Here is a 27807-nt window from a genome sequence, read left to right as displayed (position 1 = left end):
TATGTTTGTCATGCCCTATTTAGTGCGCATGTCAATTTTCATAACAATCAAATGATGGGAACAGTATTTTACTTGTAAAAATTTGCAGGTGGAGGGAAAAGGAAAAAGAGCCGTCAAATGGAAATATAATGCAGAACTTCACTCATTAAATCAAACCAGTACTTGATATTACATTTTGTTGTAAAGAACAGAGCCTTCATGCCCGAGAACAGTATAGAAAATCTGTTCTCATGAAGCAGAGAACAGATTCCATGAAATTTTCAATGCTAGAGATCGTCATTATAGCACAAGTACCACCAAATAAACACGTTTATTTGCAAGTTAGCTTGGAAAACAGTAGAGTTTCACTAATACACTACTCTCGCTAGCTCGCTAAAGTGAAAAATCAAACATGAAAAAAAGCAATTTTTTGCAGATGCGATGAATTGAACACTCCAGGGATCAATCCTATAAAATCCGATCGAGTGGCTAATTCGGCGAAACACATCGACCAGCCTCGCCTCATGCAATTCAAATTTCAACCTAACTTTAGCTTCTCCTTTTTCCTTTCACTGTCCCTTCTGCGGCATATAAACAATTTTTAGCATTTTTTGGTCGGTTTGCCCAACAATTTTGCACGGGCTTCCACTGAAAATTAGCAAAAATTCGAGCCGCTGATGCCATTTAAAAAATTTCAGTGTCGGTCAGCCAAAATTAGATGTCGTAAAACAGTACCAAAGGAAACAGAGATGAGTAGTTCCAAAGTTTAGATCTGTACTCCATTTTGTGGAATCAAATTGTTTGGCTTACAGGAAACGGAAGCTCAGCAATTATTTCCAATGATGGCAGATCTGATCTGCCTACGAACATGTTAGGTTACCGACAACCTCCATTTAACAATTGTAAAGTCGATGGGTCGGGTCGATACATGTAACTGTATATCGACGTTCAGAGAAGAGGTGGGGATTTGAGTTAGGACCGTTAACTCATAGAGTAATTTCGGATAGGGTACACCGTCTGCTCGTCACGCTATCTTATTTTCGGCCGGATAGATTCGTGCAACTTCTTAGTCTAATACCGATCCTAATCTTACTCTTATACTATCTAGTCTCAGGTTGTTTAACTAGTCTCTGCTAGGCTCAATAGATCTAGGGTATACTGGTTTATTGCGGCTGCTGAAGTGCTCGGGAGAGTCCAACTAATTTCTAAGTTAAATTCAAATCTCTCTGGTGCTGAAATTACAAGTAACTTCAGCACTTACAAATAAGTGGGTTGTTAGTTAGATGGATCATGATTGGTTAATATTAAATACTTTACATTGGTAAAACATTTAATTTATCCAATCATAAAATGTAGTTTAGATCAGGTTCCACCCATCCGGGTTTTACAGAGTTTTTTAGAATAGTTCTTCTGCAATTCGAAGGATGGATGATGGACGTTTGTTTTTGGCGAACATCATAATTTTCTTCCGTTTCCTCTTTTGTTAGGGAAGTTCCAGGAAGCTGGAGTTAGAGACATAAGACGTTGTGTCTTCTAGTGACAACGACTACGTCTTTGCAACAAACTCAAATCTGATTTCAGAATGGTTTGCTATGTCAGGTTTTTCTGTTCTGCGTGGAGAACTTCTTTTGTGTATGATCTAGTTTGGGAATGGCGTGGAGATTGTGCGTGGAGGGGATGCCTGGTTACTCGGATCTGTACGTATACTTGAACATCGAGGTGGTCATTGGTCTAGTTCAATGAAGTCCTTTTCTGCGAGGTCAAGTCGTACTCTAAATCCTTTGAGTTGTGATTGTGAGCGGCATATCGATTGTAGTTGGTCATTCTCTCTCGAGTGTAGTGGGGTCGTCTTGTCTTTTGATGTTCGTCCTTGGTGTTGTATTCTGATCTATATATTGCATCATGTGATTTTACATTTTATAAAACTTTTATTAGTTTAATATTTTTTAATAATGATTTTAGTTAGTTGTTTTCACAAAAGCTTTTTGTTTTAGTTCGGTTATTTTGAAGAGTTACTCACACTTGAGTAGCTCTTATTAAAAATAGTGGTGTGGTCACAAAGCGTGGATGTAGCGCGGTGGGTTAGGCCGGCTATAGAGCATGCTCAGGACGTCCTTCCTGGTGGGTTAGGCCAGGAGTGGGAGTATGATTTCATGCGGTTTTTGTGAGGGGTCCTGTTATGTGACAACGTTTTATGTTGAGTTTGTTGTGGTCTTACTTATGTTTTGTTGGTTGTGTCCTTTTTTCAAAAATCAAATTGTTTGTGGTATGGGTTTGTCTTTCGACTTTTTTGTGTTTTATTATTTCTTTCTTAGACTTTATAATAGTCTTCAAAAGAATAAATTATCCAGTTTTAAACTGGGTTAATCCGGTTTGGGTACCGTTGGTTTCTTTTTCTAAGTCATGCTGTTATTCTATGATTTGTGGTATTTAGTAAGCTGCGTTGGTTAGTTTTGTTTAGTATATGATTCCTTTCCAACCGGGTTAAAGGAAAGTTTGAAACATGTTATTATATGTTAGAGTTGTTGAGTGTGAAAACTTGAAACTGAAATTCATTATTTTAAACAATTCTTCGTGGGCGGGCTGTGCGAGTGTGGATAGAATTTCTGTGCGAATGAATGAAAATATCAAAAGGTTAGTACTGCATTTGCATTTATTTAATTTACTACATAGAATTTAGAAATTTACTGCTAGTCATGGGGGAATATTAAGATACAAATTTTCATCATAATTAGATTTACTGCTTGTGGGGGAAAATTTTAGAAATGAATTTACTGCATTGGTATTAAATTTATAAATTTATAAGTGTAAGAGATTAATAGAATTTTTGAAATCTGTTTGATGAAATTTGCGATTTTTATTTGTCTTTTGTGGTTTTTGTAGGTGATCGTCGGATGAAGGCTAAAAATCTAAAGAAAACATGAATAAAGTATGGTGAGTTTTTTAATATTCTAATTAGTTAGTAATATTCATTTAATTCATACTTACCTGTTAGTCGTCGGGGAAAAAACCGTGGGGGAAGATGTCGTGAATTAGTTCTGAAGTTGTTAGTAGTTTAGCTAAGATGCGGATGATATTTTTAGTTTGAAGCAGTGGCCAAAGCAATTGAAGTGCCTTGATAGTGGTTAGTTCTTCAGTGCCAACTGCAAACTCATAAGGTGTGTTTTGGATTAAGTTATATAATTTGTGATTGAATTTAGTGTTGTGGATGAATTCTAAAATTGGGATTTCTATGGGTTGTACAAACTCGTGCGGGATAAGGAAGGGTCGGGATTCTTCGGCGTTGAAGGTCTTGGTAATGGGACAGAAGATGTACATTTGGGTTATGGGGTCATAATTACGAAGAATACCATGGAGGTTAGTGTCTTTAATACAATATGTGAAATTTAGGAAAAATGGTGAAGTGTATTTGGAATTAATGAATTGAAAACGATGGTGTGGTTGTCTAGAGGGTGTGTGTAGGTCAAAGTGATTTTGGATGAAACGATAATAACTATATGTGTGGGTTTGTTTAGTGCGCAACATAATATCGTGTGAGCAGTGTAAATCTCTTTCGTGTGGTGCAAGGAAATGAAAGGTTAGTGAAAATATTTGGAAGCGTTCTTTAAAACTTTCGTATGCTTGTGTGTCTGTTAGTGCTTCTGAAATAATGTGATCAAACTTTCGGTCGAAGATGTTTAGTGTGAATGTATATGGTGTCTTGATGAAAAATTTCTCGGTAATTTGTGGATTAGCGAAGCGATCGTCGTCTAAGAATTGATCTTGGTTAGCTCTGATGATGTTGTGATCATAGTATTCGAGTGTATATTCGTTAGCTCTAGGTGCAGTGTGTGTTTTTAGTGATTTTTTATATCCAACGTAAGTAAATTGTCTAGCGGTTAGTGGTGTAGTGAGTCGATATAGCATATCCGTATTTCGCTCTATATCGATGTGAGTGTTAGATAAAGGTAAGCAAAGAGGGTTAGTAAAATGATAATATGAGGTCCAAGAGAGAGTGGGCATTAAAACGTATTCATCTACAAAGTTGCGTGTTTCGTTAGTGTCGTGGGGGGTGTTTAAGGTGTATTGTGGGAATGAGGGTAAGGTGATGGCTAAAAATTCTTTTGTGTTAGTATGCTTGGGGTGGTTGATGTATTCACGGGCTGTTCCTGGTTTTGCTGGGAAAGGATGGTTGGGGAACTTTCTTTTAAAAGTGCGGTAAGCTCTATTAGTGTTGAGTGAAGATTCAGTTGATGTGGATGATGGTGCTAATGATTCAGTATAAGTTGAAGAGGGTGTAGGGGTAGGGGGGTTGGATGAATTTATTGTGGAGGAGATTTGGTTTATGGTTGGGGTATTAAGGTGGTAGGGTTGTTGTTGAAGGGTAATAAAATTATCTAGCTCTGGGGAGATTCGGGGGGTGTCTGGAGAATGAGATGATTGGTCAGAATGGTATGAGGAATAGGTTGGGGTAACTTGGGAAGCATAAGAGGGTGTGGGAGTAATTGGGTCAGGGTTATTGGATAATATGGGTTGAAAAGGGGGTTGAGAAAAATTAGAAGAGTTATGAAAATTATTGGATGGGGATGGTTCTGAGTCGGCGAATTCATCGGGGGTTTCAATATTCGGGTTATTTAGCTGTGAGATGGAGTGTAAAACTGAGATGTGTGAATTAGTGTCGGAATTCATGCCTGATGTTACATTACTAGATGGAAAATCGGGTGGCGGAAAAGCAAAAAGTGGTATTATTGGGATTGGAGAGGTAAGATTGGTTGGGTGGGAATTTGATCGGTGTAGTGATCCAAGTTGGCGGCTCATCGTGGGCTAAAAAAATGATTATTTTGAGACTGAAAAGCGGTGGTATGGGGTTGTTCAATAATTTGTTCATAAGTATTATCATCTTGTGACTGGTGTGTCATTATATGTTGAATGGGACTTTGTGATGTGGTGAGTCGAAAATTTGGATTATGTGTGATGGCTAAGTTTCGAAAATTTCGTGGGACTAGGGATAGTGGATGGTTATTTGGTAGGGCTGGTAATTGTGGTGCCGTTGGCGTTATGTCTACATTGTTATGTTCTTCGTCGTATGTATTTTGTCGTGTTGTTATTTTTGTGTTATATTCTTTTATTTGTGCGTCTAAAAGAATTTTGTTTATAGATGTAGAAAAGATTCCAAAGAATCCTGCAAATAGTATGCGTGCTACACTTGCTTGTCTGTTTACTTGTGTGTGTATAGCACAAGTGTTGTAGATTCCTTTTAAAAGTGAGAAAAGAAATCCAATAAAGTTAAACATTGCGTATAAAATAGTCAATTTTTCTAAGATGTAGTAGGGCCATCCTAGAAAATCGAGGATCTCATTTTTGAGTGTAACAAAGCTAAAAATGTTAATTGGTGATATATCTTGGGGACGGTATTTTTCACCGTTCAGATATATATAATCTTTAATGTCTTTAAAATATCCGCTATAGTCTTGCGTGTAGATATCGGCAAATCCTGCGGTTTCTGCAAGTTTGCGTAAATTTTGGTCTATTGATTGTCTTTGTATAGTGTCCATTTGTGTTAATAATTCTTGGAATTGTTGTGTTCTAATGTGATGTTGAATATCTGATTTTGAATAGATTCCTATTGATTGTAAGTCTATATTTGGGTTTCGAGCAATAGCGCGAATGCTTTCTGGTGAAAATTTTTTGAGTGATTGCATTAATGTGGGATATGGAGTGAGAAGATAATATTTATTTTCATCAGGGTTTAGTTGTACTACATTGTGGCTGTTTTCTGATCCACATGGGACTGCGGTATCCCAGAAATAGGTTCTTCGTGAAAGTGTATCCACGAAATGTACTTTATTCTTATAAAAGATAGGGATTCTTTTATAACATCGTTTATCTTCAAAAACGTATAGTGGTGATACTTTTTTAGTACAAGTATAAAACCATAAGATGTTTCCTTCATAGTCTAAAAAATTTGATCTATTTCCAGATAATAAGTATCCTGCATAGGGTATTTTTAATACTGCTAGTGCAAGTGATTGTAATATTTGTGTTCGTTCTAATTCGCATAGTTGGTGTAGTGTTTCTAATTCGGAGAGTGACATTTCTTGAAAAATTCGGCTAATTGTATAATCTAGTTTCATATCTAAATGAATATCATAGTGGATATTACCGAAATATGTAGTATTCATTAGTGATAATTCTTGTAAGCGTGTGCTTCTGGTGTCATAAGGTTTTAGATGTCCACCAGGTTGTCCGTTGCTTTTTTGAAAATTAACTGGTATATAGGATGTTCCTTCGTTTAAAGGATGACCTGTGGCATATGGGTCGATTTTTATTTTTCCAGTGGTCATGTCGAATCCTTTTTCGTATTCAACTAATATTTCAGAGTATTGTGTTCTGTGAAGTGGATTCCTGTATTTACATGCAAGTTCTGTTTCTTGATATATTTGAAAACGTGTCAATTTGTTTTCTATATTGTCTATGTTTCTAAAATTAGAACTTAGTTTTCGTGAGGGATGGACTTGTTCATATGGAATTGATTGTATAAAATATTTTTCGTGAAATTTTATCATACGAGCGTGTATTTTTGCTACTTGAAATGTTGTACATGTATCTTCGGGGAACCAAACAATTGTTGCTTGTGTTCTCGTTGTAGGGTCGCAATAACCTTGATCATTTTTACAAGGTAATCGGATTCCTTGATAGATCATTGTATTATCTGATAAATCTCGTGTTAGTTGTATTTTTTCGAGTTGTATTTTCCAATCGAAAAACATTATTTCTTGGTATCCTTTATTTTTTTTGTCTGCTTTGCAGTTTGATGGGTCATTTATACCAATGTGTGGTATCCAATGTTTATCGTGTAGGTCATAGGTTAATCGTCCGTGTGCGCCGTTATACGGGTATTTTTCGTCTAGTTTTATATGTCCTTGGTGTCTTTCAAGTTGTGATTGATGTACAGAGTCTGAAAAAACTTGAAAATTAACTAATTTTCTTTGGGAGTTTTTATTTTGTGTGATGTTTAGTCTAAGTAATTCATTTTTACAATCGTCGGGATGGAGATGTAAAAGACGTTCTATATTACTCTGATAGAATGATTCATGGTCAAGTCGGTTTTTGTTTCCGTTCGAGACTTGTGAACAATGTACTTTCTTTTCGGAAAATGTTGCTGTGAATTTATAACCTGTAACTGTTGTTGCTCGGGCTTTTGAATAGAGTGTTGCTATTACATCTGTGGTTTCTATAGCTTGTGGTTCTGTTTCACATTGTGATACTTGATTTATTGCATATTTATGTAGTGTTTTTTGTTCATTTTCTTCACAATCGTAATGTGTTACTAGTAAATCTTGTGGTCCTGTACGAGGAGAAGGGTTTATGTTTTGATTTGAGATTACTAGAAAAGGGAGTTGGAGAAAAATTAATAATTTTAGAATATACATGTGTATGATAATCCTGAGTATGGATTATAAAATGTAATGTAGCCAATTGTGTTTTTGGTATATCTGTCGTATTTGTATATTACTTCAGTAGTTATAAACGGTGGTGGTAGTGATTGAGCTGTTATGTTAGGTGGATTTAATGGGTAGGGATGTTGGGTAATATTATTTAACTTAACTGTGATTTCAAACTTTAATTGTAAACTGTTTTGTTGGAGTATTTGAATATTGTGATCACGGATATCGTTGTGAATATCTTGGCGATATTGTAATCTATTAAGTGCCCAGTTATGAAGGCGGTTACTTTCTTGATGTTGTCCAAATAGTGGTGGAGGTGCTGTGAATGTATTCCAATCTAGTCTTAAAGGAATATTTATTGATGATTGTTCTCGATATCTGGCGTCGAGATTATTTGGAAAGTTTAAGTTAAAGGGTGGTGGTGAAAACTGGCTTATTGATGGTGTTGATGGTAGTGATAATGTTTCTGGTAGTGATGAGGATGTTGTTGTATCCGTAGAAATATCTATGGGGTCATTGACTAAATTTGGTTCACCTTGTGTAAATGAATGTGTAGTCCAATATGGTAGTCGCGATGCCTGGTTTGGGGGGTTAAAGGGATTTTCACGTATTTGCTCAGATGTTGGTGTTGAACCTAAGTAATCTGATGGTAGGCTTGAGGTGCTACGTTGTGAAAGAAGCGTAGGGGTTTCTGGTAATATACCAATGGGGTTTTCTGGAGTGTTTTGTGATGGGGATTGAGGTATATCAAAATGAACTCGGGGAGTTTGAAGATTTCTGTTTCGTCGAGGATGTATAATTTGTCTATTTATTTCGACTGTATTTTGGTTTTGACTAGAATTTCTTATTCTACTTAGTTCTTGTGGTAGTGTTGGGTATAGGTTATATGTTGGTTCGCTTAAAGGTGCTTGTCGTTGGACTGGTTCTAGTGGTTCTGATAAACGAGTATGTCGTTCTTCAAAAGTGTATGGATTGTCTTGAAAAGAAATTCGTGTAGACGTTTGAGGATTTTGAGTAGTTGAAGGTGGTGTTTGGTTATCTTGGGATGATGTCGGTGAAGACTGATTCTGTGACTGTTGGGTAGCAATTTTTGATGGTTTTTTGAATTATTACTTTAGTGAGAAATTTTGTGTTTATTATAATATTCTTCCAAAAAAGAATTAGAAGGACTGTTGCTAGGGCAAATGTGAGGATTGCTTTCTTTATACATTTACAGATGGTCAAAATGAGGGATGATAAGAATGCTATGAAAATTACAAACAATAAAAAAATATCGGTTCTACTGAAAATTGTTCGTATCATTTAGACAAGTTGTTAAAATCGTACCTGTGGATATATTCAAGGGTTTTGGAAAGTTGGAGGAATAGTTCGAGAATAGTGTAGAAAATTTAAAAAATGTTACAAAAAATGATTAGGATTATTAGAAAAGATTCAAGTATATCAAAAAGAAATATTATAAAGGCTTCAAGTATTGAAAAAAAATGTTTAAAATTTATAAGTATTTGAGCAACTGTTTGAGAGAAGAGCATTTAAGAAATGATCTCTTGGTCGGATATTTTTTGCTGTTTGAGGCGATTTTCTAGTGTGGTCGAATTATTTATTAGTTTTTTGACAAGTGGGTTGAGTTTTGTAAAAAATTGTTGGGGGCAATTTTCATGGTGACTGGGAGGTCGTCTTTTTCTTTATTTTTGTTTGTCAAATGATCCGGGGTATGGTGAGATTTTTATACTTTAGGCTAATTAAAATCTTCATTTTGTTACTTTAGGCTAAGTTATCAAATTTGTTTTGGGGGTATTCGTGGTCTGAGTTGGGGAAATATTGTTGATCTTTGGGTTATTAGATAAGGGAGGGGTACGGTATTATGGTGATATTTATTTTAGCTGTCAAGTTGGAGTGATTTGCTTATTTTTGACCTGGAGGTTGTAAAGTTATAGTTAGAGATGTGCCTGGAGTTCTAGATTATTCGTCTAATTGATCTTAGTTTGAGTTAGAGAAAGTGGCGGATTGGATGAATCCTATTGGTCTATTTTGAACTAGAATTATTGCGTACTTGTGAGCATGTTATTTTGAAAAATTGAAATGAAAAATGTTACGGAGGTTTCAAGATTGTGAAGTATGAAATCTTAAAATTACTTTTTAAATTCTACTTTCTTTAATATTTTAGATTGGGGGATGAACATTTTGTAGTTTTTACGTGGTTGATTTCGGAGTCTTGTTGTTTTTCTATGTTCAGATTTGTCTATTTCTTCTTGGGGTATTATTTGTTCTGTCATTTTTCTATTTTTTCTTTGTTTTGGAGATTCTTTATGGTTTTGTGTATTGTTTTTGGTGGCGGTTGGTTTTGTGTTTTGATTTTCGGTGGGGTTATCATTTTGTTCTGTGTTTTTCAGATGTGGTTCATTTTGAATGATTTTTAATCCTGTGAAAGAATATAATTGAGTTAATTCGCGGAGTGCGTATTCTTTTGGGTAATAAGGTAATAGGTTGTTTCGATGTTGAACGATTTCTTTTGTGTTTGAGTCGGTAATTTTATATGTGACATCAGTGGGTTTTGCAATTATTTGGTATGGTCCTTTTCGAAGGGGTTGTAATTTTTTAGAAATTCCTTTTTGAGTATTAAAATTAGGTATTAAAACAAATGTTCCAATTTTTAAATCGGAGGCTGGTGTAAAACGTGAATTGATTTGTTCATTAATGTTTTGTCTTTGTAATAACTTTTTTGTTATTTTTTGATAAATTTCATTGTGTTTTTTATCTCTATTTAGAATCCATTCGGTGTGTGTACCGGAGGCTAGTTTAAGAATTTGTGGGTGATGAAAATGATCTTCATCGTGTGTATGTAAAGGTAGGTTATAACAAATTGAGTCTTTATTTGGTTGACAATAACCTTGTGCGTTTTTATGAGAATTTGCTGTAAACATTATTGGTTTGCGTGGCTTTTGGTTAAAAACCATTTCGTATGGTGACATTCCTAAAGTTGTCGTTATTTGTGAATTATATGCTAAGGGAAATAATTTTACATCTGCTGACCATTCGGTATATTTTGTATCATTTCCGTTGATGATACATCTAAGATATTCTTGTAATGAACGGTTCATACCTTCGACTAAGCCGTTTGTCCAAGGTGCATGAGATGTACGTGGTTTGTGTTTAATGTTATATAAATGACATAGTGTGATAATTTCATTATTTATGAATTCTGTACCGTTGTCTGTAACTAAAATTTTTAGGTAGTCCGAATTTTGCTATCCAGTGTTCATAGAGTGTTGTGTAAGCGTAATAAGCGTTACAATGTGGTACTGGGTTAAGTGCTACATAATGTGTAAATGCGTCAACAATTACCATAATGTAGGAGTTTCCTTCTGATGAGGGTGAAATTGGTCCCTTAGTATCAAATGAGATACGATGGTTAAAGTACAAACTTTGTCCTTTAAAATCTTGTTTTTGTGCTATTTGTTTTTGATTTGGGTAAGGTTTATTTAGTTGACATACTATACAATCATTGCATAGTACTTTTATCCAAATTGGTGCATTTGGGAAGTAAACATTTTGTATAAAATTTGAATATGTTTTTTCTGATCCAGAGTGTCCTTTAATATTTTGTGTATGTGAAATATTAAAAGCTATAAGAATCATACTTAAAGGGAGACATGGAACTGTAGATTCATTCAGGTTATACTCTAAAAGGTCTGTATTGTCGTTAATTGTTGTGTTGTTAAATTTTCGAAAGTATCGGAGGAGTGTTTTGTTTCCTAGAATGGTTGAATCTGCTTTGATAGGTTTAGTTTTATATTTGTGCCATGATTTCAGTTGTCGAATTACTGGGTCAAGGTTTTGATATTGTTTCAGTGTTGAAATTGTAATTGTTTCTGTTGGGGGGAGAAAAATGTTTTCAATTTCGAATTTAGATAAGGGTATTGTATCAAGTGGGTCGTGAAGGTCAAAAACTTGATTTATTGTGTATTTTGAATCGTTTGTTTGTGGTCCTGATAAATTTATTTTATCAGTTAAATCTTCTTTTTCAATTAGTGGAAAATGGTCTTTCTTAGGCGGGTGTTGTTTTGTTCGTTTTTGTTGAGTGTTATTTTTTATCCATTGAGAATATGGGATTGGTTTGAAAGTTGATGTTCCAAGTAAATCAACTTCATAATGATTATTTTGACAATCTAAATAAAGTGGGAAATGTTGTAAACTATTTATTTGTGATTGTTTAATATCAGTTTTTACTGCATATTTGCATTCCAATCGGGGTGATGTTTCGTTTTCTGCAAGGTAGAATTTTATGTTTTTGGGTATTTCAACTGTTGTTTTTCGTGTAAGTAATTCAGGTGGTGTATTTCGACTTAAGGTGTCTGGTAATGCAAGATTTTTTCCTGCAGTCCAAACTATATGTAAGTTTGGAAATTTCATTAGAATTAGTTGAAATCTGTAAACTCGGTGGTTTGGATTAGACTTTTGTGTAAAAAGAAAATTGATTGGTTTATGGTCTGTGAATAGAACTGTTGGATGTTTTGATCCAAGTATCAGAAATTCATATTCTGTCAGTGTATATATTATGGCTGTGCATTCTCTCATTAGAGTTGAGAGTCGTAGCTCTGCTTGAGTGAATAGTCGAGAATTTGCTGATATGAGGTTCATTTTATTTGTACCATTATGTGATTGTAATAGTGCTGCACCGATGCCAAAGTTCGAAGCATCGCACATTGCATAAAATGGTTGATTTGAGTCTGGAATTGTGTTTGAAATTTGTTCAGTTAAAAGTTTCTTTATTTCTTCAAATCGTGTTTGATGTTCTGTGTTCCATTCAAAATTATTTTGTTGTCTAAGGATGTTATAAAATGGTCGTAGATATAATTGCATTTTATAAACATATTTACTTAAAAAGTTTAACATTCCAAGAAATTCTTGGATTTTCTTTTTATTTGTTGGTGGTTGAAGTTTTTGAATAGCGTCAATGCGTGATTTCAATGGAGTGATTGTTTTTCTTTCTATATTATGTCCTAAGAATTTAACTCTTGTCAAAAAGAAGTGTGATTTATCGGGGGCGGCCTTCAGATTTTCGTTCTGAAGTATTTGGTGATATTTTTCTAAAACATTGAACATCTCGTCTTTTGTTTGTGATTGCATAAAAACATCGTCTAAATAGGTGATTGCGTTTTTCTTGAGTATTAGTGGTCTAAAAATTTTGCTCATAAAAGCTGAAAATGCTGCTGGTCCTATGGATATTCCATAGAATAAGCGGTTGAATTCATATTGTTGGTTTCCTATAACAAATTGTGTTAAACGTCGTGATTGTTCATCTAGTGGCATTTGATTGTATGCACTATTCATATCGGCGGTTGTAAAGTATTTGCCGTTTATTTTTGTTAAAATAACTTGTATTGGTTCAATGGGCCAATTACATTTTGATTCATCTATGAGTGAATTGAGGTATCTAGCGTCGAGAACGATTTTTAATGATTCTCCTTTAGCTAGAATGATAACAGGGTTGATGAATGTGTTGCCTTTTGGTTGTTCTTCTTTGTTTACTGGTGATATAATGTTGTATTGTTCTAAAATATCGAGTAATCTGTTCACTTTATCATGTAAGTGAATTGGTACTTTACTTGCTCTCTGTTTTTTGAAAACTGCGTCTGGTTTTAACGGGAGATGTAGTGATGAACTGATTTTGCCAACATCGAATTTTGATGTTGCATAGACTGATGAATATTTAATTAGCTGTTTGGCTAATTTTTCGAATTCGTCTTGTGTTATTTGTGAATGTTGGAAATTAAACATTGTTAAAAATTTCTGTTGGTCCTCTGTGTAGTTACTTATGTTGAATGTAGGTTTGAAATATGGAGTTTTTGTGAAATAATCCGTATTTCTGTTTTCGTTACTTATTATATTATTTATAGATAATTCTTCATTAAGAATTGTAGATTGGCAAATATCTAGTAATTGGAGTATATTATTTACGCGATAGGCTTTTTCGTGTATTGGTGATATTGTAGCGTTGGTTTCGCAGTATCCTAAAAGTCCTAAAGGTAATGTTACTTGGTAAGGTGTGTTGTTATAGACATGTAAAGAAATGATATCGGAATTCGAATTTTTCAAATATTTTATGGATGAGATTGTGATTTTGAAAAATTTATGAATAGGTTTGAATTCAAATTCTGACATATAAAATTTTTGTTTGTTTTGTTCTTTATCATATTGGTGAACTTGTTTGATTGAAAAATTATAGATATTTCCTGATAGTGGTTTTAGGTGTTTTCTTTGTTTGTTAAATATCGGGGAGAATTTTGAAAAGAATGGTGGTTGTTTATTTAATCTTTGAAAAAATGTTAAGGATGTTTCTTTTGTTTTTGTATATTTATCTTTGATTAATATTTTACTATTTAGTATGTTAATTGTTGGTATATACTTCGAAATAAATGGTATTCCAATGATATTATATTTAATGTCAGTGATATGGAATATTTGTTTAAATGGCTTATTTAAAATTTTGCTTTGTTCCATTGTTCTGGTGGGGAGGAGAAATAATTGGATTTTTCCGTAGTTTATCAATGTTGATCCTTGTGCTGTTGCTAACTTACTGGAGGTTTCAAGAGGTATTAACTTTGGGTGTAAAGTTTTTATTTCATTCCATGTGGGGATGTTTATTATGTTTGATTCTGCTCCTGAATCAATTAAAAAATCTATTTCAAGGTCTGGTGGTTGAAATTCTTTATTTCTTGGGCTTTCTAAGAGAAATGGTATTGTCCAAATTTTTTCTTTGGGTTGTTCTTTTTGTATATTTTGATAAATGTGGTTTGTATTCAAGCATTTTGTTTTGGTATTTTTATTGGTTTGATCTGTAGTGTTAATCTCGTTTGTTTCTTGCGTCGTTGGTGTGGAATTTATGGGTGTAGTGTAATAATTTTGAAGAAATTCTGATTGATTTTCATATATGTGTGATGAAAAGGGTTGTTCATATATGACAGATTCATAGTCATTTTCGACTTTTATCATATTGATAGAAAGAGTGTTTTCAGTATCACTTTCTGAATCTGATGATGTACAGTTTATTTGATTGAGTTGTAACGTATCAGTTACTGTGTCATCAATACCTGGAGGGTCTGATGTTGTTTCTGGGTTAGATTGTACTTGATTGATTTGTCTTTGATGTTTAGGTGTACTACTTCTGTGGCGATTATTAGAATTATTATAGTTATTATTATTCCGGTGTGGTGATTGGGAATAATTTCTATAACGATTATTATAACTTGGGTGTCGATTTTGTGAATTATTTCGCGATCTGTTTTGGTAATTATTGTTTGGTCTGTTATAGTTCGATCTATTATATGAGTTATTCCTTGATCGATTGTTCGGGTAATTCTGGTTTCGGTTGTTTGAATAACTTCTATTTCGATTATAGGAGTAGTTTCTATTCCTATTGTATGATGAATTTCGTGATTGGTTGTTTGGATAGTAGTTATTTCTTGATTGGGAATTAGATCTAGAAACAAATCGTTGTGTATTTGAATGTGATCTGGAGTAGTTATTTCGACTATTTGGTCTATTGTAGTGATTTTGTGATGAATTTTGTGTGTTTCTTCGTTCTGGCGATCTTCCTCTATAACTTGAGTTATATGGTGATTGATTTCTTGTATAATTTGTATTGTTCGGGAGTGGTTTTCCTGAACTGTTGTTGCTGTAGACTGTTTTGTTCGGTAGATTTTGATCTTTTTTCATGTATTGATAGAATGATTTATTTGGTTCTTTATATTTTTGAGGTTTATTTTGATTGTCTTGCTGTTTTTGTCTACATTCAGAAATACTATGTCCGTATCGTCGGCAATAATTACACCATTTTTTGAAAGATGGTTTGCCTTTAAAGTTTGGGTTCTTTTCATAAATATTGAGTATTTCAGTGATTTTTTCAACGAGGTCTGTCTGATTCCTGTATATTATTAATATTAGTGGGAGTCGTTTCAATTCTGTTAACGTATTGTAATTTCAGATTTTCCGTTTCTTCTAGTTTCATCGTGATTTCTGCTTGTTCTAATTTGTCTACTAGTTTTCGAAAATCTAAATCGGGTTCTCGAATTGAAGAAGGATGTGATGCTCTCTTTTTTATTGCTATTTTCCTTAATTGTGGTGTTAAGGTCATCATTAAGATTTCTGTCATCTTTGTGTTTTTATAGTCATGTGTATTTAATGAATATGCTTTTCGAACTAGTGTTTCGATTCGTACTGCTATTTGCTTGATGGTTTCGTTTGGTAATCTGCGAATTTCATTACATAAAACTCTTTGTTGTTGTTTGTTTCTTTCGGAGTCAAACATTTTTGAAAATTCTTGTGTAAATCTTTTCCAGTTTGATTTTATTTCTAGAGGTAGTACTGAAAACCATTTTTGGGCTGCGCCATCTAAGGTTGTTTGTATTAACGCTGTGCGTCGATGTATCCAATTTTGATGTAGTGGCGTATTAATTGGTTCAGGTCCAATATTTAAAATCAGGTTTGCTGTTACTGCATTTAAATAATCTTCTACAGAGTATTCAGGGTCTGTTCCTGTGAAAACCATTAAAGGTTTGTTTGATGTTATTGATGATCCACCCATAAGGTATGGATTCATTGTCATTTGTAATGATTCTGCTGCATTTGGCATTTGAGAAAAATTTGAAAGTTGGTTTCTTGTTATCTCATGTTGTTGGAGATAATATGGGAGTGGTATTTCATTTTGCATTTGTGATGGTTGATACGAGTGTGCAGTCATTGGATTTTGTTGTTGAATTGGTTGAAAAGATTGTGTATTAATTGGATTTTGTTGTTGAATTGGTTGTTGATTTTGTGCATCTATTGGTTGTGGAGAAAAATTTCTATGATTTGTACGTGTTCTCTGTATTCCTTGTCTACGATATTCTTGAGTATTTTGTGCAAATATATCTGGTTGTAAGAAATCATCATCTGAGGATAAATAATCCATTTGATAAGATGTCTGTTTTTTATTTTTATTTTGTTGAAAAAATGGGTAATTTTCACTGTGATCCCGTGGAGGATTTGTTTGGAAATTTGTTGAATTAGGTTGGGCCATTGGGTTATCCCAATTTCGAGGTTTTGTATATTGATTAAAATTCCTTTGTGGTTGATAATTTGTTTTTGATGTATGTGTATAATTATAATTATGGTCTGCAAAGTTGTTTCTAGTGAATGTTTTGCGTGTTTTTGATGGTATTGTCATGGGTCTGTATGTTTGGTAATCCATATGTGAATATTTAGGGGCAACCGAAGGTTTAACGGTTGATTGTAAGGTTACCTGTGTTTGTGAAGGATTTGTATTTCTTGGTGTTGTTAAATTTGGGCGTATTGGTGAAATACTTTGTTGTGTAGTTGTTGTGTGTACAATTTCTTCATTTATGAAGTGTGATGGTGTCTGGATATCTTGTTGAGTAAGATTCCTAGTTCCATTGAGGTTTTCATTGTGTATAACTGTAGAGTTTAAACTATTATTTTGTGTATCGGGTAAAAATGTATTATAGTTTAATGGTGTTGCATCAATTGTTAATGGTATTACTCTTACATAATCTCTTATGTAAGATATTGTACCTATTGCTTGACTTGAGATTGATTGTGGAAAGCTTATAAATGCGGGATGAGACCATTCGGGGTCCCAAACATAATCTGATTGTTCTGTGATAGCGGTATCATCGTTCGAGTTTTGGGGTCTAAAATTTTTTCTTGCTTGTGCAATTAAATCAATATTGTGTGTGAAATAATCTATTATGAACCATGCCAAAATTTTTTGTAGATCGTGTTTTGTATGTTGTGAAACGTCGTCTTTCGTGAAATTTTCTTTAATGATGTTTAAATAACTAGAGAGTAGTGTGATTTCATGTCGTACTCTTAAATGTTTAGATGTTTCTGTCGGTGAGACATTTGTTATAGGGATTTCGTTTTCTAATATCGAAATATAACTATATATTATTGCGAAAACTTCATTGGTGAATATGGAGTTTGCTCTTTGTGAGTTATGATATTGGATGCTTTTTATATATTCTGAAAAAACTTTTGAAAATTCTAAATCAAGATCGTCTGTTTGAATTGTATATTTTCTATTATTATGGTTTGGTGAGGTGAATTCTATGGAGTAGATTCCATACTGTTGTGTTATGTTGCATATATCTTTTAGATAGTGATCTATGATTTGTCTTTTGATTTTTACATCGGGGAACTCTGTTTTACATGGACTGATTCCGGGTTCAAATAAATTTACGAGTAAATTTTGACAAAATATGTGTTGTCCTCTATCAGTATCTGCGTCTACTATAAAAGGAAAGATTTCATCATCATCTGGAGTTTCTTCACCTGGGGTGTGCGTTGAACTCATTTTTTCGTTCGATTACTGTTAATATGTAATTATTAATGTGTCGAATTGGTTGATTCCAATTGTATAAATGTACTGGTTTGTGTTTGTACTGCTTTTTTATTCTTCTTTTTCCTCTTTGTGATGAATTTGAAGTTGTTTCTGAGTCAGAGAAATATAATTGATCGTGTATTGGGCAATTTTTATCTATTGATTCTTTTAGTTTGTAAAGTTCGTCTAAACTGTTGGTTTCTGATTCTGAAAATGCGTTTCGATTTTTTGAAAATCTTTTTCGTGTTATTTGTCTTTGTTTCGTTATTATTTTTCTTTTTAGTGTTTGTCGTTTTGTTCGAATGTATCCAACTGTTTGTGTATGAGGTGTGATTACAAGGTCGTATTTTTTGTTATCTATTTCACAATTGTGTAAAACGATTGTTTGTTTATTTCCTAGGTTTTTAAATGACATAAGGTTTAGAATGACGGATGCAAAGGGTTGTTAAATGATTTCTATTTTCCTAAACTGTTAGTTCTTACGATTTTTTGGTTAGCTTAACCTGGGTCTGTTTGTTCAGGGTTGGAGAGAAAAGTATATCGATTCCGAAGAATGATTTTTTACTTTCTCGTGGCTAGTATAAGTTAAGGTGTTAACTTACTTAATCTTACTTAGGGGTAGTGATTGTGTTCAAGGGTTGGAGAATAGTAAATCGATCCACAAGGTTCAGGTATAATTAGAACGCGAGTAGTTCGTTAGATACTATTTTAAACTTACTAAGTCTAAGATTTATCCTGGGTCTGGTAAGAGGGGGGGTCAAGTGAAGGATGAATAACCGAAGTTCTTCACTGTTTATCCTAATTTGAATGATTAGTTTTGTTTAAAAATTTCTATTAGTCTTAGGTCTTTAGAAAGGGTTGGGTAGTGAATCGACGTTTGAGGTCGTTAGACACTAATTAAGTGGGTGGGGGAGAACAAAGTTGTTCTGTTTGATCCAAGGATAAGCCTTGATGATCAAATTTGAAATTTAATTAAGTAGAAAATGATTTAAGATCCAAGGATAAGCCTTGATGATCTGGTTTTAAAATTAAGTGAATTTAAGTTTTAATAAAATTTTAAATGTGTGTAAAGGAAACATTTAGTGTTTTGATGATATTAGTGGGTTTATGATTGCTGTTATGTTTTAGATGATGAAGCTGGAACAACAGGATGATTTATGATTACTAACCATTTATTGTCATGCTACTAATTTTTATTTTTATTTTCCAATAAATATTTTTCAAACATGTTTTGTATAATACTGCAGAGTTTTAGGAAAACGATCTTAGATCTTTTTATCAATCGTTATTGTATATTAATAATTTTGTTTAGCGCCTGAAATGATTTTGAAGAGTAACTTCAAGGTTTTATGTTTGCAAATGGAAATCTAAATTCATTGCAAGTAGTATTCGAAATATAAAAGTTTGTTCTGGCTTTTGCCGAACTATCATATAACTATACGGCAAGTTTCTACTTTGTCGTATGTCGTCTTTGGTTCGAGGTCTTCTTCCAATTCCGGGTAGTTCTGTTATGGTTCGGAATATTGGCTCTGATCTATTGAGTCGTAGAGACATTTCGATTAAATTATTGTCGTATAACATTTTTGTAAATGTTTTTGTCTAATTTCTAATCTATTTTGGTTAATTCTAATCTATTAAGGTCTTGTTCGAGACTTATGGTCGCACCAGATGAGTTAGGACCGAAGTGTAACTCATAGAGTAATTTCGGATAGGGTACACCGTCTGCTCGTCACGCTATCTTATTTTCGGCCGGATAGATTCGTGCAACTTCTTAGTCTAATACCGATCCTAATCTTACTCTTATACTATCTAGTCTCAGGTTGTTTAACTAGTCTCTGCTAGGCTCAATAGATCTAGGGTATACTGGTTTATTGCGGCTGCTGAAGTGCTCGGGAGAGTCCAACTAATTTCTAAGTTAAATTCAAATCTCTCTGGTGCTGAAATTACAAGTAACTTCAGCACTTACAAATAAGTGGGTTGTTAGTTAGATGGATCATGATTGGTTAATATTAAATACTTTACATTGGTAAAACATTTAATTTATCCAATCATAAAATGTAGTTTAGATCAGGTTCCAGATTTCTTTTTTACTGAGTGTCGACAGTTGCTGTCGATATTGAAGTGGTTGATTCTATGGATCGCAATACGTGCGTCATGGACATTGAAGGGTTGATAGTTCGCCATGGAACACGATGGATAATTTGGCGTCGCAGAAAATAAGCTCAAGAATGTATTGTTAGAATCAAATGGAAATAGAATCCAGAAATGTCACTCAGTAAATTAACTTTGTCTAGTGGAACAGAGCCCTACTGCCCGGCCTCTGATTCATTTTATTTTAGGTCACCAGGGTACAAGTCCTCTGTCTTGTTCCATCGAAGAGAACTTCAATTACCGCAAACGTTACGTTAGGGCTGAGTTATATGCGAATAGCGTTTAATGAGGATGATACTAACTTTATAGTCCCAAATTTAGCAAGAGGTCTGAGGAGTACACTGCGAGCTTAAAGAGTTATAGTGGCCAAGTTAGTTTTGAAAATATTTTAGATGCTGTAGAAACCTTGTGATCCTGATTTTCGGATAAAATTTTCTGTAACTCTCACCCTTTGAGAACCCCGTCCGACCCCAAGTAGACCTCTCTCATGTGTTTGCCCTCTGGTACCATGGACAGAATGGCATTGGCTCGCTTGTCCGCACACATTTCCGCCAGTTGAGAAGGACTGGAAGCTGCCGAGGCCCCTCCCTGCGAGACAAATTTGTCAGTGACCGACTTGGAGACATCGTATACGACGAGCTGATAACCTGTCAATCAAATACAAACGAGTGACCCGTATTCATAATACGCAAAACGATTCATTCAAGTGCGAATTTATGGTTGAATAATATCATATTTTTTTATTAAAAAAATTTTTAGAAATGTTTAACATTACACCCTTCCTCTCATCAGATTCACTGCTCAATTACTCACCTAGCGGTATTTAAAAGAAAAAAATTATGCGATTCTTTTTAAGAATTTATTAAATCAGTCTTTCTCAACATTGAGAGATTTTTGAAATAACTTTTTGAAATTCGATCACGACTGAAAGGGCTTTATTATGATAGACACTTGTCACCTAACAATTTAGCATGTGTCTAAATTGGTGTGGTAAAAATCACCCTCTGCTATGGTTTCTATCCATTTTTAGAAGTCACCAGAACAACAAATGTCTGAAACTGGCAGTGCGAAACTTTAACTCCTTTTGTCTTGGTCGCTTTGCCTTAAGTCAGCCCATTTTGGAAAAAATCGCGAAAAATTTTTAAATTTTAATCGCTTTGTTCGATTGACAAGAATCAACTCTATAAGTAGTAGAGGCAGGGTCACAGACTATGCCAATATTAGAGACCGTAAAGAGACTAAGACTATTGTTGCGATAAAAAATTGTATCAAACCGGGGCTAAATATAGCCGCTGCAGCACAAACAAAAATAGCTTTCGTCAACGTGGCAGTGACATGATTTCGTGCCATTCCAAATAGCGACTTCTATAAAAGCACTTAAAAGCCATCTTATTTTGATATCACGCTAGTCAAAAGACTATTTGTTTTGTCAAAAATCATGAACGATATCCTAATGATATTTGCATTGACTGTAAATATCAAAATATTCGCATTTTCACGTTGTCATTCTTTTCAGAGCTCAAATTATTTTTTGATTTCGGATTGCACATTCTTTCATACCCTCTCAATTTTTCCCAGTATTTGAAGGAACAATCGGTAAACCCCAGTCTGCCAAAACCAATAAGCTTGATCGCTCTTGGAAGAATTTAATATGGGAAAGAAATTTCTTCAGAAAATCCGCTGCCAATGTGTCTGTAGGTATCTGAACCAGGCAAATTGGTCTGCTTTCAAGTTTCTCGCGTAAGAATCAATTATTTGTAATAATGAGAGCATTTTTTGAGCGAGAATCCGGATGAAGAATATTTGTTGAACAGCTGAAGTTAGTGAAAAGTACTCTGATTTAACAAAAAAAGAGAACGTCGGTTCCAAATCATTCTCTTTGGTGTATATTTCGAGGCTCTTCGTGGGATAATACCAGGGGCGGATTTAGGGGGGGCGGACGCCCCCCCCCTCAGGGATTCGACCCCCTGCCGACCCAAAGGGTCCCCCCTTTGATACTTTTTCAGAAATTCCTTTTTGGCCGACCGACCCTAAAATTTTTCTAAAGGCGCCAATATATACTAACTTTGAGGGGGAGCGCGCGCCAAAAAAACGCTATTTTTTGTCAAAATTTTTCAAAGTGCCCAAAAACGGCTTTTTTGACTGTTTTTCAAAAATTTGCCTGCGGCGCAGAAAACTTTGCCAAAATAGGGGCAAAACAGTGCTTTGGGAGAGCTCGAAAAATCAATTTGGTCGACCTAAAAAAAAAAAAGGTCGTCAAAATTTTGAAAATTTTTTGAAAATCCGCCCCCCCCTCGAGAAAATCCTAGATCCGCCCCTGGATAATACAACAATTTCAGGCCTAGTTTTCATAGCTTAAAAACGAACCGTAATAACTTTTTGGCCATGTTCAATCCGTTTTTTGCTTCCTTAGTGAAGTTTATAATTACTTATGACCGCATTTTTGATGACTCACAACTTTAAAGGTCAAATATTGAGAGAACGCTATCAGAGAAGATTTCCAAATCTAGAGTGATTGGGTTTTCAGTGATCTCAACTCTTTTTGATGAGAGCCATTCAAGTTTACCTGGATAATCTTTTCAAAACTTTTTTCCGAAGAGTATCAATAGCTCCTCTATATCTTTTTCATAAGCACTCGCTAAACTCAAATACTTAACAGAACTTAAACGTAGTTTTCTTTATAACTCAAATTTATACAATGCAATCATCATTTTTTGCCCTGTTAAATTTTTGCTGGTTCCTGATAACAGAAGTCGACTCCCTGCTGCTGCAGTGCATATTTTGATTTGTTCAACTTACAAACAGCTGTGTAACATTTTAAAGTAACATCTTGAGATAAACTTCTTCATTCAACTTCGCATGAAGATATGCTGGTTTCATATCTGAATCACGAAGTCTGCAATTTTCTTTGGGTGCTAGAGAAGTGAATCTATTTTGTTTGGCATTCCTTCTTAACGCCGCTCTTGATCGCTTGATCCGGTTGCCAGTTTAAAAGTTTCCTATTCTATAATTTGTGATATTTGTCACTCCTGTGTATAAAAAAAATGAAATAACTTTGTCAAGGATTTCTAGATCTGCGAGATCGATTCACACTTTTTATGATATTATAATGAGATTTTTTAAAACTATTTTTGAATTTTGGAACAATATTCGGCCCACCGATCAATTAAATCTACATAATGTGAAGCAGTTTTTTTTTAAATCAACCGCAACAGCAAGGCGAGAAATAGTGTTCATTTGATCTTGCTTTGAACCTAGAAGATTTGGGTGCCCAGGCTCATTAGACCTAATTTCAATGACTAATTTTAGAGTTATGTTCCTATATCCTCCTGATTTTTTTTAATTTTCCTTCTTTCACGCTACATTGCTGATTTAAATTATCCGGACAAAACGCATTAAAATAGAAATTTAAAACGCATTTTGCACAAATTTGGTTGACATTAGGTGAAAATGAGGACAAAAATTGCTTAAAATGTAAGCAGAATTATAATGGTACAATTTGGATCTTTAGCAAAGTGCAATTATAATAATGGATCTTTTTTGGCTTTTTCAGTCAATCAAAACTACGCCAAAACTAATAGATTGATCACTGACATAATTAAACCAAAGTGCGCCTCTAACGTAGCCCAACAAACTTTAGCCATGTTATACTTTCCAAAAAATTCTATATATAAATTTATATTTGTTTGATAGACAAAAAAGGTCGTTTTCACAACTGAAAACACCAATTTTTTTATTTAAAAGCAATTTTTAAAAATTTTGCGCAATTTTTGTGGAGAGTATACCTTTTTAAGTTTGTTGGGCTAAGTAAAGGGCTCCCTTTGATTAAATTACGTTAGAGATCGATCAAGTAGTTTTGGCGTAATTTTCATTTGACTGAAAAAGCCAAAAAAGATCAATTTTTGGTGCAAAATAATGGGTCCGAATTTCTTAAAACAAATTGCATCATAATAATTCGGCTTAAATTTTTAGCAAGTTTAGTCAGCATCATGTTTTACGTTAAGTCAACCCAATTTGAGAAAAACGCGCTGCAAATTTCTAGTTTAATGCGTTTCGTCCGGATAATTTAAATCAGCACTATACTGCTATCCTCACCAATCCATTCAAAAACAATGTCTGTAATGGTTTCTTCTGATTCACTAGTTTGCGTTTCATTTACTGTACGTTGTTCAACACTTGTGTCCAGGTTGAAAATAGTTGTTGAAATTTGCAGATTTTTACTTTCAGGTTGAGCTGGAAAAACAGGTTCAATGAAGATTACAATTTTTGCTCTCTAAATTTTGAACTAATTTAGCCGTGCTATGGCCATAATTGCCGTAAAAAAACTGTTTTATGACCTTAGATCATTTTTGATTTCATAAGATCATTTGTTTTTATCTGGGCAAGTTATTCAAAAACTCAAATTTTTTGCTGAAATTCAATTGAAAATATTGTAATGTTGAATTTGGGTTGTTAGATTTATTTAGTAAAATACGAATGTGGTTTGCTGTTTCTAAAAATTGAACCCGGTAAATGTTACTAAGTCTTGAAAATTTTGGAAAACCACAAGTAATTCTAATTTCTGTTCAGTTTTATCGTTCTGCTAAACCAATTTGGGCAGGAAGATGATGGGCTGCAAACTCGTTTACGATCAGAAAATAAAGAAAGCTCTGAGTTTTTTTTGCAAATTATTCCAGTATCGTTATCAGTCCAAAGAATTGTTGAAAAACGTTTTTTATAACAAACTTCTCTAGTGTTGCAAACTTTTGTATCATGTATTTTACTTGCCAAAGTCATCACAAAAAATAATTACGCGTCAAAAACCTTTATGCATGAAAGTTTTACGGGGCTTAGTGCATGACACAAAGTTATGAAAACGCTTATTAGTCAGAAATATTCATAACTTAATTTCGCAAAATTTTAGCATGAGCTCAAACTGCGCCTATTTGGTTTTGAGCTTACATTTTTGATGGTACTGTGGCTTTTTATTCCATTCCTACAATTGAAATGATCAAATATTCTATGCCAGCTTTTGGGTTCTTGTTCGTGCTTGAATCAATGATTAACCGAGCGTTCTCAGCAAGATGCAGTATATGGAAGCGGATCTTGTTAACTATTACCCCCCCCCCCCCCTATTTCGATTTTCAGAAATTCAACTTTGGCGGCCCCATTTTCAATAGCTTACAACAGTTTTCAGAAAATGTATGTATAAAATATGCATGTCAAAAATGTCAACAATTAAGAAGGTTTTCATTTTAGGTATTCGTATTTGTATTACTCACTATTTATATAATACCCACGTAAAAATTTTAAATATATATATATATATATATATATATATATATATATATATATATATATATATATATTTAAAATTTTTACGTGGGTATTATATAAATAGTGAGTAATACAAATACGAATACCTAAAATGAAAACCTTCTTAATTGTTGACATTTTTGACATGCATATTTTATACAGAAATGGTTGTCAAAAATAATACATGCATAGGGGGAAATAGATAACAAGGTCCAAAGGGGGGGGGGGCGTAGTTAACAAGATACATGGAAGCAAAAAAGAATGCATTTTGATCAATCTTAAAATTTTGTCGTGTCATCATTGATTGTAAAAGTTTTCTTGTTTTTCGTGTCTGACTGCATAATCCTTTTGATCTCACTTGAAACAGAACTGATTTTTACTTTTTAACGGGTACATGAAGTACATATTGTTCAGTCAGAGTTTGAGTTTAGCTTCTTCAACTATTTGGGATTTTTACCTGCCAGACAGTTGTCAGACAGTTATAATTATTGAACCATCCTATTTAACTAGGCAAAAAAAAACGTGATCTAAATCTAAATTTCACTCGTTTGCTTGTTGAAATCAAGTGTCTACTTGTTTATTGTTGCCCAGTGTAGGTTAAACTAAGATTTGGGTGGTAGATCAATAAATTGATATGTCAGTAAGCCGAAAACCAGATCAGTACACAGACCAGATCTTTTCACAAAAACCCCCAATTATTACATCATTCAACATACTAACTAAGATTCATATTTGTACAATAAGTATTTTTCGCAACATTTTATTTCACAAATTACAATTCGAACAAAATTGAAATGAAAAGATTCTTTCATTATCATAGTAACTTTCATATTATCAAACCTAAAAATCTTGCGAAATACAAATTAAATAATTATTTCGTAATTCGATTTACTGTCCTGGCATGGCAAACTACTGATATTTCGGTGTAAATAAGTAGCTTAGATTTGATGATAAGTACCTTTGTTGACCATGTTGCGTGCCATTAATGAGCCCATGTTGCCGAGGCCGATGAAGCCAGCCACCTTCTGAGCAGCCGCCATTGCAGATCTGAAAACACGCTGGGGGTGAGGTGAGACTAAATGAAGATGGTTTCAGAAAAATAACATAGGATAAAAGCAAAGTAGTGTCTCTGAACAGTCTGACTTAGAGGAGCAAGGGGCCTTAGAGGAGAGCCTCAGCAGACAATTTCCAGTTCATAAAAAATACATTTTCAGCTATTACCCGGGTCAAGGTTGTGGTTTAATGATCAGACCAAATTTGAGTGTTTTCAGACCGAAACTTGATATTTCCAGACTTTACAGACCGAGAAAATGTGTGCGCGACCGGTACACCGCAGTAAAGTTAGCCACGAATGGCGCGACCGAAAGAAAGTTAATCGCGACCGAAGGAAAATTAACCGCGACCGGCGTGACCCAAAGAAAATTAACCGCGGCCAGGGTTTGCCATTTATCTTTTGACCAAAAATTGGCATGTTTCGACCGTCTCGTCCCAAGCCATCTGTTTCGACTATGGTCGACCGAGGAAAAACGTTTCAACCAAATAAAAAGTTTTGACAAAGTTCAACGAAGGTAAAACGTTTCGACTGAGTTCCATCGAGTAGTTTTCAACCGAAAGAAATTTCGACCGAGAACAAACAATTCGACTATGTTTGACCGAGGAAAAACGTTTCAATTGTGTTAGAATGGTGAAAACATTTCGACTGATAACAAAAGAGGGTATTTTTTGATCGAATAGAATTTCGACCTAGAAAACATATTTTGAATTTGGTCAAATATTTTGCCCGAGTTCGACCAAGGGATTTTTCTACTCGACGAGTTCAATCGACAAATAGCTTCGAACTTCCAAAAAAATATCAATATATACCAATTTGTGGCCGAAAAAAATCAGAACACAGGGAGAATAATATCTTTATTCAGCAGCAAATTTTCAATAAAAACCGCAGGATTCTACTGAGCCTGATTTGACCCAACTTTTTCGCTATCTGGTTGATGAGTTAGCAGTTTATGAAATGTATAGTCTAGTCTAAAAGCAGCTCTCGAACTACGGAATCATTAGAAAATTGTAATATATTTCTTAAAATGAATGTTCGAAAGTTCCAAGCAGTTCCACTAACGCAGTTCCACTAACTCAATTCAGGGTAGAAACATGATCATACTTAACATCTGAAGGAAAAAATTGTTTTTAAAGAACTATTAGGAATTTTCAAACATTCAATTCATGAAAAAAATTACAATTGCCACCAACGGATTCCCGTAATTTGAGTTGGTTTAGACAATACTGTATGCTTAAAAAAACTGTTATATTCTGCTCTTTATATCCATTTTATTCAGCTTTTTATCGGCTCAATTTGAGACAAAATAGGGTATTTTGGAGGAATTTCGGGACAATTTTGGATTTCTCATAAAAACTATCGCAAATGTTGTGCCGGAGAAATCTGAAAACATACAATTAACAAGACAGCTCGTATCAGGGCGAAGCCCTGAATGTTCCGACTGCCTTTTAAGGTTTATGGAGCAGTAATAACATTAAAAAATTCAATGAAATAAAACAAAATGAAAAATTTTTTTTTCTAAAATT

General features: G+C 34.1%; 1 protein-coding gene across 1 annotated transcript in view; it reads right to left on the bottom strand.

Moving 5' to 3' along the window:
• The window catches only part of LOC134839211 (3-hydroxyisobutyrate dehydrogenase, mitochondrial-like), a 32207-nt gene extending 5923 nt beyond the window's left edge, over window positions 1–26284 (bottom strand). Inside the window, exons 1-2 of the mRNA XM_063854687.1 lie at window positions 26189–26284; window positions 20384–20582 (exon numbers count right to left, since the gene is read on the bottom strand). Coding sequence (XP_063710757.1) covers window positions 20384–20582; window positions 26189–26270 — 281 coding nt within the window. The 5' untranslated portion in view covers window positions 26271–26284. The remainder of the gene's footprint in view (window positions 1–20383; window positions 20583–26188) is intronic.
• Between the last annotated feature and the right edge of the window lie 1523 nt (window positions 26285–27807).

The sequence above is a fragment of the Symsagittifera roscoffensis genome, chromosome 2, assembly GCF_963678635.1.
Source record: "Symsagittifera roscoffensis chromosome 2, txSymRosc1.1, whole genome shotgun sequence".
Taxonomy (NCBI): domain Eukaryota; kingdom Metazoa; phylum Xenacoelomorpha; order Acoela; family Convolutidae; genus Symsagittifera; species Symsagittifera roscoffensis.
The sequence above is the reverse complement of the archived record's forward strand: the minus strand, read 5'-3'. Positions and strand labels throughout refer to the sequence as shown.